The sequence below is a fragment of the Punica granatum genome, chromosome 8 (assembly GCF_007655135.1).
Source record: "Punica granatum isolate Tunisia-2019 chromosome 8, ASM765513v2, whole genome shotgun sequence".
NCBI lineage: Eukaryota > Viridiplantae > Streptophyta > Magnoliopsida > Myrtales > Lythraceae > Punica > Punica granatum.
The window spans coordinates 19,795,368-19,818,596 of NC_045134.1; the positions used below are offsets into that span (position 1 = coordinate 19,795,368).

Sequence of the window (23,229 nt, forward strand, 5' to 3'; positions counted from 1 at the left end):
TGCCCCAAAAACTATAGCGGACATACACAATTGGGCAAATCAAACTGCAAAATCCCTTTCAATTTCCCGAATGACCTCCGAATGGTAGAAAAGACCGTTTTCAACGGAAATTCATAACCGGAGGTCCTTTTGGTAGAAACTTGACGTTAGTTGGTTGGCCAATACAGTGCCGCTCATCGCAAGGCTCAGTGTGAAATCCTCAGACGGAATCCTACAACTCATCTAGGCCCTCAGAACAATGCTTTTAGGGTCTCAGACGCATTTTTTCAATCATTCGGGGTCTTTTCTCAATAAATAGAGATCGCTGCGATCTCCGGATCGTCCAAGCAACTCAGAAAACATTATGAGAAATCCGGCTTCGGACTCCTAAGACGTCTCCAGCTTCACATTGGCAATACCAACTTAAGGGTCAATTATTCGGTCTGATAGATAATGCACGTCAAAATGACCAATGCGGAATGCAGACATGAGATGTGTATTCAGAAATGGCTAACTTTGCTCTGATCGCTTGAAATGAGCAAAACCGGCTTCTGAGCCTAAAAACCACACGGGCATTCCTTTAGGCAAAAATGGATGATTTCAAGCTCGTTTGAACCGTTTTCACGCGCACAATGACAATTCGACGTTCGTTTGAGTCACGAACCTCGAACACGTAATCAATCGAGACCTGAACTTTGTCCCGAACTTCCCTCAAGGCCCATGGGACCCACAGATCAGCCCTAACCTCTCCCTTTCCCTTCATGGCCGAATTCTCCAAGAGATAGGGCAACTTGCATTTGTCTTTGCCCAAAAATATCCAAAGTGTTCTTCTTCAACACTCCAACTTCCCATCTAAGCCATCAATGCTCTTAACTCTTCCTAATCAAGAATACTTGGATGATATTCATCCCTATCTTGATTAAAAATTCGGATCCCTCTAATGCTTGCCTCTAATTGCACTTTTCTTTCTTTAATTGCACTTAATCTTCACCTATATATTGCCCAAAAGTCATTAACTTAATCGTACACCTTCAAGTATCATCTCTCTAGCATTTCTCACTCAAAAAAATGCTCTCAACCTCCCTTGCAACTAGCAAAACCGCAGCAAGCAAGAACAAGCTTGAAACTAAGCAAAATCCTCAAGAATTTAAGTCGGAATCATGGTATTCACCATCCCGGCTTAAATCCAAACTTGACCAAACTTTATATCACACATGTTCTCGACCCCTTCAGTCCATTTCTGAAGTTAGATTTTAAGTTTGATGCCTCTAAGCCATAGAACCAGCTCAGTACAGAGCCGGACAGTTTTTGGCCCTTCTTAGGTCAAAAATGTCAACCCGGGTTTCAAGCATTTCCGGACCGGTTTGAGTTGTCAAAACCCATCAAACACCTCCCCACACGACCCTAGGGTGTCAAGGAGTCGAGAAATCCATAAAATACTTGTTGGTTTTAACCCAGCAAGAAGAAACTGCCCGACTGCCTAGTCGGGTCGATTTTCTGACTGTCTTTGTGTTTCCTTGCAAATCGGGTCCATCCGAGACTCTTTTCACCAAACGACCACCATAGTCACCTTCGGGGGTCGGTTAGGAGTCGGGGGCCACTGACCTTACCTCAAAACTCCATCGGGAGCCACAGTGGTGATGTCCGACCCAAAAACTGCCCAGTCTAGTCTGTTTCCTGGACGTGCTCTGCTATACGGGTCAACCCGATAACTCTGGAACCAAATGACTATCACAGCCACCTTCGAGGGTCTCTTAGGAGTTGGGAGCCACCGACCTTGCAATAAAATACCACCGGAAGCCTCCGGGAGAGCCGTTTCTTTCCGGACTGCCAGTCGGGTCTATTTTGACCTAGTCCGGTCCGTTTCTGTTTTACTGACCTGACTTTGCACTTGCTTTCCAGAAAATTTACGTGTGCTCTCCTCCCGAAACCACCGCAGGGATGTTAAGCATCATCTTGGCTTTCCGGAACATCGAGCAATCTCCGAAAAGCCACTCGAGCTGTCCAAACTGAGTTTTCTCTCAGGTGTCCAGTCGGGTCAGAGAGCCCATTTTGGGTCTGTTCAAGCCAAAACACCCCGGAAACCGATCCAGCGGTGGTCCAAACCGACTTTTACGGTTCCATCCCTCATCTCGGGACTAGGTATAACCATTCCCGACTTAGAGGAGCTAGGACTTTTACGTTTTCATTGTGTTTATGGAGTTATATGGGGTTTTAAGCATGATTTAATTCCAAGATTTAGTTTTTATGCAACTTTCAAGTTATATTATGCATGTTTATCGTTGTTTGACATGCTAGCATGTTGGGAAATGTTTAATCGAAGTCGAGGAGACCGATTTAAACCCGAACGACCAAAGAAGCTCACGGGTTTCCTTTGAGAAAAGGTAACCGTGGCCCCTTTATTGGTTCTTCGGGTTATAACCAGTTTCCTCGCCTTGATTTAAGTTCTTTCCCAAATTTTTATGTTTTTCCGCATCCATGGAGCCAGTATTGTTTTATTGATTCCATAAATAACGTGTTTGTGCATGTTTGTATGTTTAAATATGTTTTTCCAAATAACGGCTTTTGTTAAATATGTGTCATTTATTGTGTTTAACATTTGAGCATGCGAGAAATGATCAAAATTGGGTTAAAGAGAACGCTTGAAACCCGAAACAGGCCAAAGAAACCCACAGCTATTCCCAAGAGGAAAGAGCTGAAGATTCCTCGACCTTATTCGGGTCAAGAACGGTCTCTTTACCTCGATGAAATTCATTTCTCAGATTTTGTGCAAAATTGCAATTTTAACATTGTCACAAATCCCACATGCTAATAACTTTAAAACATTGTTTTTAAAGCAATATCATGGATTCATGTATCGATGACTCTTTCGAGGCCATTTGGGTTCCGAGGGTATTTTGGTCATTTTGACCAAATTATCCTCGACCTTCCTGGACCCGTCTTAGTCGCCATATCATGAATTGTTTTTATTAAATTAAGCTTTTTGGGTACTTAGACTTCATTCAATTGATCAATTCATGATCTGTCTGATTGTTTATAATCCGCACATTTACTGCATTCGGCATTTAATTTTAAGCTGTAAATTCACAAACGGGTTAATTAGGACGCTCACATGATTAAACCCACTTGGCACTGATAAGTTTGTATGAATTGTCAATTAACTGATAACTCGCGTCGATGAGTTGTCAAATGACGTTAATGCCCTTTTCAAAACTTGTCTATTTTAAAACCCGAAATGCACAGTCCGATGTAGCATGGACGTCTAGAAAGGACTTTGGTGTCTCAACTTGAGTTTTTACATGATTTCAGGTAACTCAGGTCAGGATACAAAAGATCTTTTTAAATCACTTCCGGTTAGATCGACCGATTCTTTGACTTTTTCGGGGTTCTTGCACAACCCTGGAAGATCATGGAATTGGTCGACACCGGCCACAGGCCGAGGTGGCCCGCATTGCGATGTTTCCCTTTTCTAAAATAATTTTCAAATAAAGGGCATAATCGTCTTTTTAAACTTAGGGACACCCTTAGGGTTAGCTTGACAGAAACACTACAGTATCAGGATAAGAATATACTACCTGTTCAGGTGCAAGTTCATCTGCAAAGCCTTTTCTTATCCACTGATGAGTTTCTGTGATCTTATCGTAGACTCGGGTAAATGGATATCTCTGTCAAAAAACATGCAAAATACTGATTAACCTTTCACTCGACCTAACCAAACACTAGATAATGGTTATGGGAACTCTAGGTTCCAAATCTAGAGTCAAAACACGAGTTTGGCGAATTCAGTGAAATTTTAGTGTCACAATACTGAACAAATTTAAAAGCAATCAACACACAAAGGACTTGACTACAAACACCATGTCTGTCAGACCCTTGAAATAAAGCCAAATACAAAATGTTTTGCACGCGTTTGCTTGTTTAACATATGACATTTGCTTGCAAAAACACCCATGGATTAATAACTTGTTAATCCACGTACATTTGGCAATAACAAACACATTGTCTGCAATCTGCATGTTGTTTGTTACTTTTCTACTATTGTTTGTCCATGCGAGTCGAGCCCGACCCACAGGGCGCATTGCACTTAGGGTTCAATGCCCTAACCATCAATCACGGGGTCCAATGCCTTATTCACCGAGAGCGCATTTGAATTTTAGTTTTCGGTTTTTTCCTGAACTCACGGTGAGTCGGAGCGGGATAATAACCGAACGCGAATCGACTATGATTCAATCATTTGTAATTTGTATTTATTGTTTTTCTGACAGCATTGTAAGGATTTATTTTGTACATTCAATTTGCAAGAATCCCAGTCGGTGAGCGAACGGTCCGAGAGTCGAATCAATTGAATCGGTCCAATACTTGCCCAAATAAGAGTAATCCCAAGATTTCGCTGTTCTGATTCACGCAGAAATTCAAACATCATAGTTTGATGAACTGTAACGCAAGATTGTGAACCGATTCCCCAACATACGGGCCTACTTCTCTCTTGGCTTCTCAACCAACATCGTTTAGTTCACGATATAATGTCATAATAAAGGTCGGTCAAATAATATATCATGTAGATTTAATAAGGATATTAAATCTATAACGATGCTTTATAACGATTATATTAAATTGAAGAAGAATTTAACCGTGAAGCAAATAATATATATTTTCCATCATAAATATACCATGCACGATTTTTATTTTTTAGTTTCCCCGTGCATTGTAGGGCAACCCTACTAGTATATATACCAATCGAACGTATTTCGGAAGTTCTCACAGAGAATATGTTCGTTTTTCATACTTTCGTGTTTCTCTTTTGTTTTTTTAAAACTACGAATAAATTAATGAAAATATATACATTACTTAGCTATGAAGTAGGTAACAATATTATAAATTAATTTAATAATATATATGTTTACTTAGCAGTGAAGCAAATAATAATAATACTAATAATAATAATAATAATGTCACTATTATAATAAAATAATAAATATATATTAATATAATAATATATACATCTTTTTAGTAGTGAAGTAAATAATAATAATAATAATAATAATAATAATAATAGTAATTTGCCATATACAAAAAACTTTAATTAATCTTCTATATTAACTTAATTACAAAATTCATTTTACTTAACTAAGAAAAAAATACAAGATGACTCTTATTTTTGTTGTCAATTTAATCTTATAAGCCGATTTATAAAGTATTTAAACAAGGATTGTTACCTATAGAACTTGAATAAGCCAACAATATTAAGGATAAGATGCATCAATATAATGGCATAATAATGGTCGGTCTAAGAGTACATCATGTAATTTTAACAAGGATTTTGAATTGTCAAAATTTTCAAATACTTTATAAAGAACTTTGTTTTTCATACTCTCGAGTTTCTCTTTTATTTTTTTAAAAATATGAATAAATTATGTAAATATACACATTACTTAACCATGAAGTAGGTAATAATAATAAAAATTAATATAATAATATATACGTTTACTTAGCTGTGAAGCAGATAATAATGACGATAATAATAATAATAGTAGTAATAGTAGTAGAAGTAATGATGATGATGGTGATGATAGTGATAATAGTAGTAGTAGTAATAGTAATTTTTCAAATAAAAATACGCAATTCATTTTGCTTAACTAAGAAAAAAATACACGACGAGTCTTAAATCTATTCTTAATTAAATCTTATAGGTCGATTTATAAAGTATTTAAATATGGATTGTTACTTTTGGAACTTGGATAAGCCAATAATATTATAGATAAGATGTATCAATATAATGGCATAATAAAGATCGGTCAAAATTGAATTATCAAAATTTTCAAATACAATGCATGAGTACTACATTATATATTTGTTATCGTCATGTGTCATTGCTTTTGTTAAACACGATTATATTGTGTTAAGCACGAAATATTCAATTTCTCTGGGAAAAAAAACTAATTGAACACTTTTAATTAGTCTTAATTATATTACATTAGGTTCTTGAATAAAACTTCCAATGATTGGATATAATACATAGGAATATCAAAGATTTATTTATATATATATATATATAGATAAAGGAAATTTGAAAGCATTAAAAATTTATATTTTAAGTATTGGGTAGAAATCTATTTAGACAAATTTAATTTCCTAGTTCTTTTTTTTGTATTGACAGGTGGAAGAATATAAATATTAAAAAAGTTACAAAAAGGAAATAAATAATAAAGGAACAATGTAAACATTTTATTCTAGTCACAAATATTTTGTATTAATTATATAATATATTTATATAATTATTTGTTGTGCGAAACACCTATGCTATTTTATAAATGGGTTTTTACCCCAAATGGCCTATGGTTTACCCGTTTTGTCAAATCTATCATATATTTTTTTTGTTAGATATATCCCATGGTTTACTTTTTGTATTAAATCTATCCCGGCGTTATCTTTTCCGTCAACATTTTACGGCCGTGCTGACGTGGTACGTGGAGCGATAGTGGGCCACATTTGCCACGTGAGCGCCACGTCAGCACGGCCGTTAGATGTCGACAGAAAAGATAACGACGAGATAGATTTGAAGCAAAATGTAAACCATGGGATATAGCTAACAAAAAAAAACATGGAATACATTTGACAAAACGCGTAAACCATGAGTCATTTGGGGTAAAAACCCCTTCTATAAAAAACCAAGTATAACACACGAGAACCAAAATTTACTTCGACAATATTTCCAAAATAAATAGATACTTGACTTCATCAATGAATTTAATGAAATCAACTCATTTTATAATATTATTCTTTTCTTAGATTGATTATTAGAGATCTTATAAACCTATATATAATATATAATGCCAATACGAAGGGAGATAGTGAATATGATTTCGCCAAGTGTTACTCTTGACTTCACCAGAATCTACTATGTGTCACTTTTGATTTCTCTAAATCCCGCCACATAGCATCTTCTCAATCCTTGTCAATGCAAACAACAAATGGATCTCCATGCGGCATCTTCTATACCCTCTTGAATTCAAGAATTGATGGATTTCAGAATTAGTGCAATACATGAATAAATATAATTTTGTAAATTCAATTTATTAATTATCTCCATTTTCCAATACTCGGTTTAACAAGTAAATCGATATTGACTAGAATATCTAAAAGAATTTTCGCCAACATGAAATAAACTCTAAGATTAAAAAAATATAATACAAATAAATTGATTGAAGAATTCATATAATTTAGGAATAAAAATAATCTTTTCAAATGCAATTAATTAAATTATTTTCTTCTTCAAATTTCCAATGTTACAAATGCGTGATTACATTCTTGAAATAGTAATTGGAATATTTAAAGGCTATTACAAGTTTTATGTTAATATTAAATCCACTTAGAAATTAAAAGTGATGCTTATGAATTTATTTATTAAAAAAAGCTATTAAAATGTTTTTTTTAAATGGTATTGAAATATTCTTGAAATTAAATTTAATTTTCAATTTAAAAAGGATAGTGAAATATTTTTCAAAACTTTCCATGCTAGTAATTTTACTTACATTATTGAAGTCGCAAGGACCTTAGAAAAAAGAATACAAGTAAATTAATCTAAGAATTCGTGCAATTTAGAAATAAATATATCTTTTCAAATTCGATTGATTAGAATTGATTTCTTTTTTCATTTTCCATTTCTACAAATGCTTAATTATACTCTTGAAATCATAATTGGATTATTTAGCTAAAAAACGATGTCGAAATATTTTTTGAAATTTTTTCATGCAAGTAATTACTTACAAAATTGAAATTGGAAGGAGTTTTGGAATATTCAATAACCATTACACGTTTTGTATTAAAGTTAATGACACTTAGAAATAATAATGATGATAAAAAGAATTGATTTCTTTAGAAGTTCATAAAACGAATGGAATAGATTTAGTTTCTATGTTTATTAAATTTACTTAAATTTGAAACATTTGAATTCTATGAGTGATTTACTCTTCAGTGAGCTATGGGTGATTTATTTTTGTTTTTAATTTTCAATTCCATGAGCCTAAACATATTCTTGAAATCAAATTCAATTTTTCAGTTTAAAAAGGATATTGAAATATTTTTCAAAAATTTCAATGCAAGTAATTTTACTTACATTATTGAAATCACAAGGATCTTAGAAAAAAATCATACAAGTAAATTACTCTTAGAATTCATACAATTTAGAAATATATATCTTTTCAAATTCGATTAATTAGAATTAGTTTCTTTTTTCATATTTCATTTCTACAAATGCTTAATTATACTCATGAAATCGTAATTGGATTATTTAATTCAAAAAGGATGTTGAAATACTTTTTAAAAACTTTTTACGCGACTAATTACTTACAAAATTAATTGTAATTGTAAGGATTTTTGGAATATCCATTAACCATTACATGTTTTGTATCAATACTAAACTTAGAAATAAATATGATGCTATGAGAATTGATTTCTTTTTTTCTTTTTTTTTTTGTTAACCTTGAGAAGCTCAATTGGGCCCCAACTAATTCAGTCAAGTCGAGTCGGCTCACTATAGGGTAAAGCTCTCATAGCGTAAATTTTCTGTATTCACAAAGACTCGAATCCGAAATCTTATTTAAGCGAAATAAGATTCCAACCGCTTGAACCAACCAACGTTGGATAAGAAAATTGATTTCTTTAGAAGTTAGTAAAACGAATAGAATAAATTTAGTTTCTATTTTTATTAAATTTACTTAAAGTTGAAACATTTAAATTCTATGAGTGATTTACTTTTCAGTAAGCTACGAGTGATTTATTTTAATACAAAAGATATATATCCAAATATCTTCTACGATATCAATATTGAAAATTAAGATTCTTTTTAGAAACTAAAAGATATAATTATTATCTTAATTTTAATCAAATTAATTTTATTCATGGATTTAGTAATCTTATCTATAAAATATATAAGCTAATACTATTAAATAAATGATATAGTTTCTTATGTATATATAATAAATATAACAATTTTATTTATTGTTACTTTGACAATAATCAAAGAGTTAGTTCTATTAATTAATATTTTTAAAGACACTTTATTATAAAAATATACAAATTTCTACTATAATAAGCAATCGCAAGCAACATGTGGATGGAATGGCTAGTTTATTACTCATGATGTTGTAAAAATATATATATACAGAGAGAAAGATTTAATGATAATAAATTTTGGTTAATAAAAAAGAAAAATACAGATCTTATAATATTATTCTTTTCTTAGGATCGATTAATAGAGATCTTATAAATTTATTACCTATGATGTTATATATATATATATATATATATATATGTAGAGAGAAGGATTTAATGATAATAAATTTTGGTTAATATAAAAGAAAAATGGGGAATTGTAGAATTAGTTAGAGCTCGAGATATCATAATTGAAGAGATGGATTTTATGATAATAAATTTTGGTTAATAAAAAAGAAAAAAAATAGAGAATTGTAGAATTAGTTAGAGCCTGAGACATCATAATCGAAAAATATTATAAAATTCTAGTAGTACCAAATTCATTGTTTCATTCTCCACTAATTTATATAAATAAAAGTTACACATGATGTCATTTTGAGAAAAATAAATATGCACATGAGTACCAAAATGATATTCCACTGTACTTTTGTAGGACGTGATATGATTAGTTAAATTTATACGTAGCAAGGATATGTTAACTTTGAAATTTTTGTGGAGGATGCGAGAAGAAATCAAAAGAAGGGACAAAGATGAAAAATATTTAAAGTTTATTGGAAAAATGTTAAAAATGGGAAAAGAAAAGAGTAAAACAGGTGTCCTCATTTCCATGTATAGACAAAAAGCAACTGTTTTAGTGTATTTACAGCTAGCAAGATCCACCTAGATCAACTGTTTTAGCTAGTCAATGGCTAATTCTTTTTTTCTTCGGCAAATAGTTAATGGTTACAATTCTTAATTCTTCCAACAACCCTAAAAACAGCAACCTGGCCTCATCTGATCTTTTTTTGATAAGTACTGGATGACCCCCTTATTATGTCTATAAATATAATTGCTGAATTCTTAGGACCTCAAATCAATCGTCCTTCCTTCAATCTTGATCATAGCTCTGCGTTCCACAGCTTTCAAGTTTACTTTTCAGTTCGATCAGAAAACTATCTCGCCATCTATCCAACTTCAAAGACGATCGACGTCTAGACACAATTAGCTAGCGTTGATCTATCCAATTAACTAATCTAAGAAACCAATATATATGGCGGGAGGTGGTTTCATTGCGCAAGGTCCCGTTGGGAACTACAATGGGGGTCTCACTACTTTCGTTGTCATCACTTGCATTGTGGCTGCTATGGGAGGTCTCCTGTTCGGCTACGATATTGGTATTTCAGGTCAGTCGATTTATTGCTACATATGCTTTTTCACGTGGACCAAAGAAAAATTCCGGATGAAGTAAAACATTTATTAATTAACGGGCATGACTTATCAGTGATTGAATTTGAATTCGCATGATCAATTTGACCAAAAATTTGCAGGTGGTGTGACTTCCATGGACGACTTCCTGATGAAGTTCTTCCCGGCAGTGTACCATAGAACAACAGACGGGTCAGCACGTGACAATAATCAGTACTGCAAATACGATAACCATTTGCTGACGCTGTTCACATCCTCCCTCTACCTTGCCGCATTGGTTGCTTCCTTCTTTGCCTCTGAGATAACCCGTGTCTTCGGCCGCAAGGTGTCCATGTTCTTGGGAGGCCTATCTTTTCTCATCGGAGCTATCCTCAACGGCATTGCCATGAACATCATAGTGCTCATCATCGGTCGCATATTGCTTGGTGTTGGTGTAGGATTTGCCAATCAGGTATATATACCTACAGACCATTGATATGAATTGAAGTAATGTGTCAATTATATTAATGAATATTATCTCAACCGACATTAATCACATATGTTCAATGCATGCAACTACAGTCGGTTCCAGTCTACCTGTCCGAAATGGCACCGGCGAAAGTCAGAGGAGCACTCAATATCGGGTTTCAAGTCGCGATCACAATCGGCATTCTTGTTGCGAATTTTGTCAACTACGGAACTGCAGAGATCAAGGGTGGATGGGGCTGGAGAGTTTCCTTGGCTCTTGCAGGGGTCCCTGCCCTGTTCATGACCATCGGATCTATCTTCCTTCCGGACACTCCCAATTCCATCATTGAGCGAGGCCACCACGAGGAGGCCAAGCGTATGTTGCAAAAGATCCGTGGCACCGAAAATGTCGACGCAGAGTTTGAGGACCTCATTGCAGCAAGCGAAGCTGCTCAGAAAGTCCAACAACCGTGGAAGAACATGTTCCTCCCAAGATACAGACCTCAACTCGTCATCTGCTCTCTCATTCCATTCTTCCAGCAAATCACAGGCATCAACGTCATCATGTTCTATGCTCCTGTTCTCTTCAAGACTTTGGGCTTCGGCAACAAGGCATCCCTCATGTCTGCAGCTATAACTGGCGTCGTTATTGTTGTTGGGACCTTTGTTTCTGTTGCTACGGTTGACAAGTTCGGGAGGAAAGCTCTCTTCATTGAAGGTGGCGTCCAAATGATCATTTGCCAGGTATCCGTCGGACATCATTGATTGTATCCTTCCTTCATTCCTTCCCACCTATATATGGCGATTGAAAAGATAAAGACGATGGACACTCTATTAGTTGTTCATTATTGTCATTGCAGATTGCTGTAGGAGTCATGATCGGCTCCAAGTTCGGATTGACGGGCGAAGGGTCTTTCAGTAAGGGCGAAGCCAACTTCCTGGTGTTCCTGATTTGCGCTTACGTAGCGGCCTTTTCGTGGTCATGGGGCCCGCTGGGGTGGCTGGTACCTAGTGAGATTTGCCCACTTGAAGTCCGATCGCCTGGTCAGGCCATTAACGTGTCCGTCAACATGTTGTTCACCTTCATCATTGCTCAGGGCTTCCTTTCCATGCTCTGCCACATGAAATTTGGTCTCTTCTTTTTCTTCGGCGGCTTCGTGATCCTCATGACCATTTTCGTGTTCTTCTTCTTGCCCGAGACAAAGAACGTCCCAATTGAAGAGATGAACAGGCTTATGAAGGCGCATTGGTTCTGGGGTAAATACATCCCCGATGAAGAGGCTACAGGGGACAAGCACACCGCGTGACTTGACAAGGATAGCTTGTCGTATACTCGACTGGAGCTGCAACTGTATATGACCGTGACTGTAAACTTCCTCTTCAATTTTTGGGAATGCCAAGTGAGTTTCACCTTGTTTGCAGAGACCGAGAGTGCACTTAGATGTACAATTGGTGCAAAAAAATTTGTCTACTGCTACATAGTGAATTTCAATAGCATGTCCACTAGATTGAGACCAGTCCTGTCCTGTCATGGTTTATATGCCTAATTTAAATGATAGATCAGACCAGACCAATAATATATCAACCAAACTCGTCTAAACTGACTGTAAAGGAAATATAATAACAGTCTGAACCTAATGGATGATATTATCGACCGAATAAATGGAATGTGAGGCTGATTTGGACATACAGCAATCCCCATGAGAAAAACTTTATTAAACAAGGGTATATTTCACACGAAACCATGAACTTTCATATTTGTCCCAGATCTTTCACGAAGTATCCTTTTTAACCATAAAACACCAACTTTCACTTTCGTTTTAGATCTGTCACACAATTATACTTTTAGCTGATATGGCATATGTATTGTTGTCTTTTAGCTGATGTGGCAATGTCACAACATCAAAATAATAGAAATATAAAATTTTAAACAAAAACTAAAGAAATAAAGAACCCACCAAAACTAGAGCTGGTAGCTGGCTGGGTAGCAGCGGCCTTCACCACCTGGGATGAGGTTTCCGACGACCACAAAAGATGCCAACAACGTAACCTCACACAGGAGAGAGGGGGCCATTAGCGAGCCCTCACCTATGCAATTAGGCCCAAGATTGAGATCCAAGTCTCAAAAGAATTTGCAGAGGTGGGGTGGTGCCCCCCACACCCGTGGCATAAGGTTGCCAGCACCTTCAAAAGGTGCCGATAACCTCGACTCAAGGTTTGGGAGCCGCCGGTGAGACCCCCCAGTCTGACCCTAGCGAGCTACCGGCTTAAACAAATTTTTATTTTTATTTTTTATTTTTCACTTGTAAGCTTTGCTCCCCATTCAATTTAAATCGGATCAGAGAAATAGCAAATCTGGTCTGCAAAATATATCACAGGCTCGCAGGCCCAAAATAAAACTATTATATGCATATACTAGAGTGTTAGCTGTGCTTTGCAGGGGTGTACCACACTATTTTTTTCCTTATCTCGCTAATTTACTAATGAACTTTTCATTGTAATATTTATGAATTCTAAAACATATTTGTTACTTCTATAAGAATGTGTTTAGTCCTTGAAATCTGCATTTTTAAATATAAGTTATAATAGAGAAAGTAGCAGAATAAACTACAAAAGCGATTGAGAATAGTAACAACCAAATTTACAATGAAAAATCAAATTAAAAGTAAAGGGAAGATTTTCTTAAGATAGAAAAATAATGATATATATATATATATATATGTGTGTGTGTGTAAAAAAAATAATGACTCAATGAATTGACGAAGATGGGACGGAAAAGTTCTAATGGAAATATAAAAAAAAAGAAAAAGGAATAAAAGAGGCAAAGAAACAGACGTATATCAGGATTTCTCAAAAGAGGATGTAATATAGTGGCGGATGCACTCACTTGTTGACCTAGATGTCATAGGTTCGATACCCAGTGTGATAACTCAAGCACTTTATTAGTTATTTAAGATTTTTCTTTTATTGTACTAAGTCTTAGACCTCCCTTGTAATTGAAAAAGAAATAGACTTATTCACCGATTTCTGCAATTTTATATCATGGTGAGAAGATAATAAGGGGCTCGAGCCAAAAAAAAAAAGGAAGAAGAGTAATGCGCCCGATTAGTTCTTTTTCTTGTTTGAATTATATATAATGCATGCATTTATTTTTTAACTATAAAACGACTAATAAAATAAAATAGGTATACAAACGAAATTTCCTTCTTTTCCTAATTTCAGAATCAAATTTTATTATTTCACATTATCATCATTAATTAAATGCAAAATCAAATTAACTAATTATATATAACAATGCAGAATGTACAGTACCATATTAGTGATGAAATTTCATCTAAAAAATTACTTGTTTCTATTAAGTGCTGATTTTACATGATTCTTGGTTTTTAAAATGGCTCAGCTTTTCTTTTACCAAGCGAATCATAAGACTTACTTATTCCAATTTTAAAAACTTGGACTTCTACCCTACCGATTTACTGCTGATGATTTACTTTACAGGGGAACGTAGAATTAATAGGCAAAAAATGTGCAATTGAAATCGACCGGTCGGACCGGGAACCGGCATCATGTCCGGTCCGGTTCGCATGAAAACTCAAAATGCACATTTGAACCGCCGGACCCATAGAACCGGCCGGTTCTATGAGTTTACTATTTATTATAAAAATTATTTGGTTATGTAAAGATTTGAACTCATGACCTCTTACTTCTCATACTAGTATACGACCAACCAAACAACCACTACTTTCTTGTTCTTTTAACTCTACTTTTAAGTACTTATTAAAATTTAATATTTATTTTGAAGTAAAAAATATTAAATATATTTATATTTCTTATACTATTCTCGTATATCTTTGAAATCATCATACTTCTATCTTAATTATCATAATTTTTTTAATAATATGAATATTTATTTTATTTTAATTAAACATGCGGTCAGACCCATCGAACTCTCGGTTGGACCCATAAACCCATGAATTTATACCCCTTCCGGTTCATCATCTGGTCCGGTTCTGATAACACTGATTGAAAGACAAAAACCTTTTTGCAGATCTGAGTATGAACAACTAGGAGCACCTACATCATAATTCTAATGTCAAACACAAGAATTATTTGAGATGAATCAACTAATAAAATAAAATAAAAAAAAGTAACGATACGCCTGAGAGTGAGAAAAATTTTCGACTATCTCCCGCATTCCATAATAGAGTATCTCAATTAGTTATAGTCATAGGAGGGGAAAAAAAGTATAACGTAGTGGAACATGCTTTTTTTTTTCTTTTCATTTTACTTGATATCCGAAATTTCAATAGATCCCGAAAAATTTAGTTCGAGTTGGGTCGGTTCACTAAAGTATATTAAAACTCTTTCAGCATTGATTTTCTTCATTCACAGTACTCAAATTTGAAACCTTATTTAAATGAAGTGTCAAAACGCTTGAATCAACCCAAATTGGTAGTGAGTCATACGTTTTGATTTGAACTATAGAGAGACTTTAGATTATAATTTAGTTAGTGAGATTTTTCGTGTGTATTTATTTATTTTATATGCTATTTTATTCCTAAGTTTCATAGAGTTTTCTTCTGGCCCGAAAAAGAGTAGTTCAACGTGTGGTATCCCAAAGAGGGATATCCCAAGCCACAATTTCCCCGAAAGCGTCGAGAGTCATAGGTAGATTTGGAAGTGGTGTTGGAGTTCAACTACTTTTTAACTAATTTCCATTAGAGTCTTCCTCAAACAATTGCTTAATTTGATAAGTGAGTGCCACCTAGCTCATTGCCTAATTATTTTAATTTTGTTGGGAATAATTGAGATCTAACAATCACGAGATGTACACAGATGGACAAATGGTTTATTTTGGACTTTTTTTTTATTATCCTCTCAGCTTATTTAATTGATCCTCTGAACGAGGGTATAGTTAACTCGACCAAAGGAAAAATCCTATTGTTCGTAAGTGAATATTATTCGAATAATTCAAACGAACATTCAATCGCTTTTAACCGAATTCTATGAGAGATTACTTTATAGATCGTTGTCATGAAATTTTAGTTTTAGGCATATTAGTCTAGAATATATTTTCCGATTTATTTAATAGTTATTATCTCACGAAAAATGATTTGATGCAGTGACACTTGTTCTCTTTATTCAAATCCAAAAAATTCTATATTTGCATACTCTTTTATTTCTCATTCCCCCATTTTCAACTAGTTGAACTACTAGGTATATCAGAGATGAGCTTGTACAACATATTACATTAATTAAGGTAAAACAATTAATTGTAATTTACCAATGCGAAAGTATAATAGAGCAATTTTTATTTTAATTTTATTTTTGGGTTTGTCATGAAGTGTCATAATTGAACGAACTAATTATAGGTTTGGCCACCCAATAGAACCAAAAATTCCCCTGGCTTCTTCTGCACATCTTTTCCTATATAAACCCAAACTCGTCCCTTCTACATACCATCAAGTTCCACAATCAAACCCTCAACACTGATTCTCCAAAAGGCCACTTCTAATCACTAGAACACATATCTCTCTACGAAGCCTCCACACGATCACTCCAATCATGGCGTCAAGAGGAATCACAATGGGTCTTATTTTCATGGCGGTCCTACTGGCAGGGTCGGTGGACCAGGCTGCAGCCCAATCTGGGTGCACCACTGCGCTCACCACCATGTATCCCTGCCTCGCCTTCGTCACAGGGAACTCGTCGACCCCTACTTCCTCATGTTGCTCGGCACTCTCCTCCGTGGTCCAGTCATCCCCAAAGTGCCTCTGCTCGGTCCTCAATGGCGGGCTCCCTTCCCTTGGCGTAACCATCAACCAGACTCAAGCCACGCAGCTCCCGGGTGCTTGTAACGTCCAGACTCCACCAGTCAGCCAGTGCAACGGTACGCGTATGTTATCCAACATTTAGATGTTAAAGATGAAAGCACTATATAGTTAGCGATTATTCATTTATTTATAGTAATTTTTTGTATTGGAATTAATTAAGCAGCTGCAAGCGGGCCAACAGCCTCTGCGGGTTCACCCGTGGGTGCCCCTGTGGGCGCTCCGTCCGAGTCTACAAGTGACACTCCTGATGCTGCCGCTGCCACTCCTTCGGCCTCCACCACTCCTTCAGGTAAATATTCATCGACACCTCACTTTTATTATGTTAAAATAATGGGTAAATCACGGTTGTTTTTCACGGTACGTACGGCATTAGATGTCGCTAAAATCCATCTTCTGCTTTTCGAATATAAGACTGCTTTGCTCAAGTTGGAAGAAATTAGCGACGGTTACCATAACATATCCACTAGAAAATCATACCTCCGAATTCGGAGTTTACAAATTTTAACTTTTAGTAGCTAATTATTTGCGTGTTGCATTAAAATATAACATGCAGGTACCTCGGATGTCGGTGGTGGGTCTAAGGCGACTCCATCCTCGCCCACGCCGGTTGCACACGGGAGCAGTGTCAAAGTGTCGCTGCAGTTCGTGCTATTGCTACTCTTTGTAGCCTCTTACTCTTCCATTGCCCAATGAGTATGCTGAGCCATTCCTATGGAGATTGCGAGCCCCGTTGTGGATTTCGTTTTACACTTGAGAGATATGATTCTTTGTTGCTTTGATCTGGTTGGGTCATCATTTGTATTGGTGTTGCCATTGGTTCTTTCATGAGTTGTATGATATGTGTGGCATTATATGTTATTTGTCGACGAGTTTCATGCGAGATCATATTTGTATTTATATTGGTGGATATTCCATCTTTCATAATTTCAACTCATCTCTCTTTCTCTTGCATTATCGTATATGCTCTTCCATAGGCTTCATTAAGGTGTTAGTAAACATCGCCGTTTCCTTTCACTTATGCGAATGCCAAATGATTCCCAGCTAACGTGAAATAACGCTCTTGAAACAAGCAAGACCCCACTTGCACCTATGAGGAGGTCATGTACTCCAATGATAAAAATATGACGTAAAAGTTAATGACAAGTCTTATTTTTTATTTTTTTTCATTTCCTATGTTTATCAGAGAAATCATAGCTGGAGAAGTGCGCAGGTGCTCCATCCAACATTAGTGGACATATATAAGCCATATCTTTATAACTTTTCCAAGTTTCGGGTCCTCAAAATTCCAACTCAACCCAAATTAATAGTTTAGTTGTTATCCATTATATGCAGTGGTAAATACCGATACCAAAGAAAAATATGATAAATACTCTTTAACATTTTCAACATTGCAAGATTTATGGTGCAATTACTTTACGAATGACTATATCATACGATCAAAAAAATTATTATAACTTGTAGTAAATTATTTGGATTTTTACTAATTTACTGACAAGCCAAGTAAACTATTTATCAAGATTTCAAATTGAATTACACAAATTTTGAAATAAAATATACAAGTTTCAAAATAATTTAAAGAGAAATTAGTTCACAAAGACAATCTTTCATTTCATGAGGCTGATTCGGAAGGATTCGAACTTCCAAATACCGGGACCAAAACCCATTGCCTTACCTCTTGGCCGTGCTCCATTCAGATTTCTATTCAATGCTACTAAAGAGTAGTAGTATCGGTATTGGTATATCGTCAGTTCCAGTCTAAATATCTTCGGACTCTTTTTGTTCTTGGGATTTTATCACTCTGTAGATATAAAGTGTCTTACTTTGTTTGTAGTAAACACTTGATTTTTGCCTAAACTGTTTATGCTTTATTTAGATTGGAGGGAAATGAAGAAAAAGAAAAGTGAAGAGAGACGAATTTGTATGAAGAATTTTGAAAATATCGATACAGTGTCTCTGTCCCCTCTATTTACCTCCATCCAGATAAAGAGTTGGTAATTTAATTATTCGATTGTATGTTGCAATGACTTTTGTTGATTGCAATAAGAATCTCTCTTCTGATGTACACATTGTCTCTTGTATAAGTTACAATTTACAAAGTCTCTTTAACAATGATATTCCTGACATCATAATTTGCAATTTGAATAAGTTTTGCTTCTCTAATATTTTGGAAAGCACAAATTCGCCAAAAAAATAAGTAATTTGGGGCTGTGAAATCAGCCAAGGAGGAGGGGGACAGGGAGTTGTTGTGGAGAAGATTACGAAGAGGATACCTCACATATATATGATTGAAGTTCAAACAAGAGAGTTGACATTGATGGCAAAGAGTTCATGGTCTCCTTGTGCTTTTGATTTCGAACACATGACGAGTCATAGTAGCCAGATTTTTTATTTTTTTATTTTTTATTTTTGGGTAATCATATTAGCCATATTTTGAAGTGGTTCCGGAGTTCAACTACTTTATCTACTATATATAAATAATTTTAATCAAATTTTCAATGAATAAACAATTACCATATATAATTTGTTATGCAAGTGCCATCTCATCCATCATAATATATTTCCTTTTCGTAGATACAGGTGTTGGAGATATTACTATTATAATTCCGAAAGATCAAGTAATAAATGCTATTTCCCTTTTCAACTTTATGAAATTCGAACTTGTATTATCCTTTTAATAGAATTTGCAACTGCTTACCATTTAACTAATATTTTATTAGTGTAATATTTTATTTTCTACTTTGTCAATATTTTAGGAAAAACCTACTCTAGATCTCACAGTTTCACATATATGATATTGAATGACAATTTCAATTGTACTTGGTCGATGTCTATACTAACTTCAATTAATTTTCGGTGGATATGGGATTGATAACCTGATGAGTTTGTGTCGGTATGCCCACAATAGGAAGATGGCCCATACCATTTCACTAATTGTCATGGCTTGGACACTAGTCCTCATTATTATTTACTAAGGCTGGGGGTTTCAGAGAATTTAAGGAAATGTCTAAGTTATCCCTGTCCAAGATAGCATTTTTATTTAAAATTATCATGTATTAGGAACGTGCCATTCAAATTTCAGCTCGTTTAGACTTTGAGAAGCATGTCAAAAAATTCGTCTCTTGATAAGGGTTGTTTCTGGACTGGTTCAAAATAATTGACAATTCTGGGCGAAATTCTCTTCATACCCCAACCCCCCAATATTTTTTCATAAGCGTATAGTTCGAGAAGTCAGGAGTCCATGGAAGTCAGCCTTGCACATAAATACGACTCGAGCGATTTTATAAGAATTATTTTCCCCCAACATTCTGAGTCTTTCACCTGTTCAACGTTGTGCGCATAATTCACTTTAAATTCTTGTTCTCCCTGTTCGTGTAGAATCTTAGGGCAAGATACCCATAAATTGATCCTAACTCGATTACGCACATCGTGGCTTCGGGAATTGTCCCATTTGAATCCAAATCAAACCCGAAATGTGCATTTATATCTTAAACTGGATTGTCTCAGATTCACCTCCATGACATCCCAACTTCCAGGAATTTTATTTGCTGGCTCCGATAAGCTCTAGGGATGACTTATGTGTCCCGATGTCACCGACTCATTGAATTTCGAGGAAAAAATAATTGTGGCCCAAATTGCTTCCGTTAAGATAGCTAATTTCATCAATTCTCAAAATACCAAGAAACAGTATTTTGGTCATGTCTTCCTTAATGGGGAAATTTAAAAAGTCATATCTCAAGATCCGAGATGAGTTATGGGTGCCACGAAATTCCTGAGTGGATCTCTCGACATGCCCTATCTACCATAAAACTTTCAAGTCGATCCAAATCCCGATAAGTGAATCGCCCGATTAGTTTTGATAAGTTTGACCTTTGGTCAATAGTTGACTAATATTGACTTTTAACTGATTTGACTTATCCAATTGGGACTCTAACCGCCCTTAATCGAACTCGATCAATTTTCAATTATCGAAACAGTGCATGCCACAAGTCTTGTATCGGTGTTACTTACGGTCAGGTCTTCCGATAGCCAAGTTTGACTTTAACTTTGACCAAGTTTGACCATTGACCATTCTTTGTCATTCATTGACCAAGTTTGACCGGGTGATTTTGTCAGTGTTTTCCTCTATTTCTTGCTATGTTTTTGTCACTTTGCTCTATTACAGGTTTCTGAGCTCTTTTTCGCTTAAGCTTCTAATCGGCCTCGGGTTGACTTTTCGATCAACTTTGACGATTTTTCCCTTGCCCCTCCTTTTAGCTTGTATGACCTCCTCTTTTATCTCCCGGGCCAAAATGGGGTGTCTACATTCTTAATTATATATAACTTTGCCAAGTGTTTTTTTTGGTATTAAAATTACAACAATAATTGCAATCGAAAGTTAAATTTGATTGAAATTATTTTTATTAAAGTTTTTTTCGTTTAATCTTATGTAGATTCAACTAAATAATTTTTGATCTTGTAATTAATGAAGCACATGAACACAAGACAACACGCGGTTGGTGGAACCCACATGGAACTTGCACACGTGGCCACACTTGGCGAAAGCTGGAGAGGCCAAACATTACACGTGTCTCAACTTGGTTAACTGTTTTAGGCATTATATATTATATATTGATTCAAAGGTTAAATTTGATTTAAATTATTTTTTTCTTGAAATAATTTTTCTGCTTAATCATATGTAACTTTGCCAAGTGTGTTTTTTCATATTAAAATTACTACAATAATTTTAATGGAAAGTTAAATTCGATTGAAATTATTTTTATTAAAATATTTTTTCATTTAATCTTATATAGATTCAATTAAATAATTTTTGATCTTGTAGTTAAGGAAGCACATGAATACAAGGCAACACGCGGTTGTTGGAACCCACATGGGAACTTGCACACGTGGCGACACTTGACCGAAGCTAGACAAGCCAATCATTACATGTGACGCAACCAGTAACTATTCCAGACGTTATATATTATATATTGATTCAAAGGTTAAATTTGATTTTAATTATTTTTCTTGAAATAATTTTTTTCACTTAATCATATTTAACTTTGCCAAGTGTTTTTTTGTACTAAAATTACTACAATAATTTCAATCGAAAGTTAAATTCGATTGAAAGAAAAATTTTATTTAATTAAAGTTATACATATATATTCATATTAAAATTAAAGCAATTATTTTGATGCTGCAATTATACCAATTCGTAAGTTAAATTTGATTGAAATTATTTTTTATTGAAATAATTTTTCTGTTTAATCTTATAAGAATTTCAATGTACAGCGCCATTATACCATTTCGATTAAATTAAGTTTTTCATTTAGTTAAGTTTGTATTTTTTTCCCCCTTGTATTTTTCATATTAAAATTAAAGCAATTGTTTTGACCCTGTAATTAATCTATCGATGTGTCAAAAAAATAATTTCCCACAATTCTATATAATTTTTTTTAATAATATCACTAATTCATTCTTTTTTTTATAAAACAATCTTTTAGTAATTTATTTTTAATTTTAATACGTTGATGTATCAAGTGTTTAATTATAATTTGTTAATATGCTAATGTGTCAAGAATATGAGAGGTCTTAGATGCCACGTAGTTGACATATGGCAGAGGCTGACACATGGTAGAACGTAGTGGAGCAATGTGTCAAGGATATGAGAGCCTTGAAGGCCATGTGTCAAGCAAAGGAGAATGCTTGAGTGCCACATGACGGAACCTGGCGAAATTTTCCTACCATTATATATTATATTGAAAGTTAAATTTGATTGAAATTATATTGATATTATTTTTTATGTTTAATATTATATGAATTTTAATGTACAACGCAATTCTACCAATTTGATTAAATTAATTTTTTTGGTTTAATTAAGTTTGTATTTTTTTGCTACGTGTATATTTCGTATTAAAACTAAAGCAATTGTTTTGTCCCTGTAATCAAAATTATTGATGTTGTAAAAAAATAATTTTCCATAATTGTACACAATCTTTTTTATAATATTAGTAATTTTTTTATTTTTTATAAAACAATCTTTTCGTAATTTATTTGTAATTTTAATATGTCGATGTATCAAGAGTTAATCGTAATTTGTTAATATTCCAATGTGTCGAGAATCTGAGAAGTCCCATGTGTATTTTTCATATTAAAATTAAAGCGATTGTTTTGGTCCCTTAATTAATCTATCGACGGGTCAAAAAATAATTTTCCACAGTTGTATGTATTCTTGTTTATAATATTAGTAATTTATGATTTTTTATAAAATGATCTTTTAGTAATTTATTTGTAATTTTAATATATCGATGTATCAAGAGTTTAATTATAATTTGTTAATATGCCAATGTGTTGAGAATATATGAAGCATTTGGATGCCACGTAGTCGACACATGGCGAAGGCTGACACATAGCAGAACCTGGTGGAGTAATGTGTCAAGGATATGAGAGCCTCAAATGCAACGTGTCAAGTATAGGAGAAGACTGTAGTGCCACGTGACGAAACTTGGCGAAGTGTTCCTGCCATTATATATTATATATTGATTTCTTCCCTTCTACGTCTCATGTAATTAGAGGATGATTGACAAACTTCTCA

At 34.5% G+C, this 23,229-nt stretch overlaps 2 protein-coding genes across 2 annotated transcripts; both read left to right on the forward strand.

Annotated features, from left to right (window-relative positions):
- Positions 1–10,222: 10,222 nt before the first annotated feature.
- Positions 10,223–12,131, forward strand: LOC116188820 (sugar transport protein 10-like). The gene is made up of 4 exons (XM_031518288.1): positions 10,223–10,355; positions 10,500–10,828; positions 10,939–11,568; positions 11,685–12,131. The coding sequence occupies exons 1-4, from the start codon at positions 10,223–10,225 to the stop codon at positions 12,129–12,131; spliced, it is 1,539 nt and encodes a 512-aa protein (XP_031374148.1).
- Positions 12,132–16,288: 4,157 nt separating this feature from the next.
- LOC116189573 (non-specific lipid-transfer protein-like protein At2g13820) lies at positions 16,289–17,604 on the forward strand. Its single transcript, XM_031519288.1, has 3 exons — positions 16,289–16,714; positions 16,822–16,947; positions 17,212–17,604. Exons 1-3 carry the CDS (start codon positions 16,390–16,392, stop codon positions 17,349–17,351), a joined length of 591 nt encoding a protein of 196 aa, XP_031375148.1. The 5' UTR covers positions 16,289–16,389; the 3' UTR covers positions 17,352–17,604.
- Positions 17,605–23,229: the final 5,625 nt, after the last annotated feature.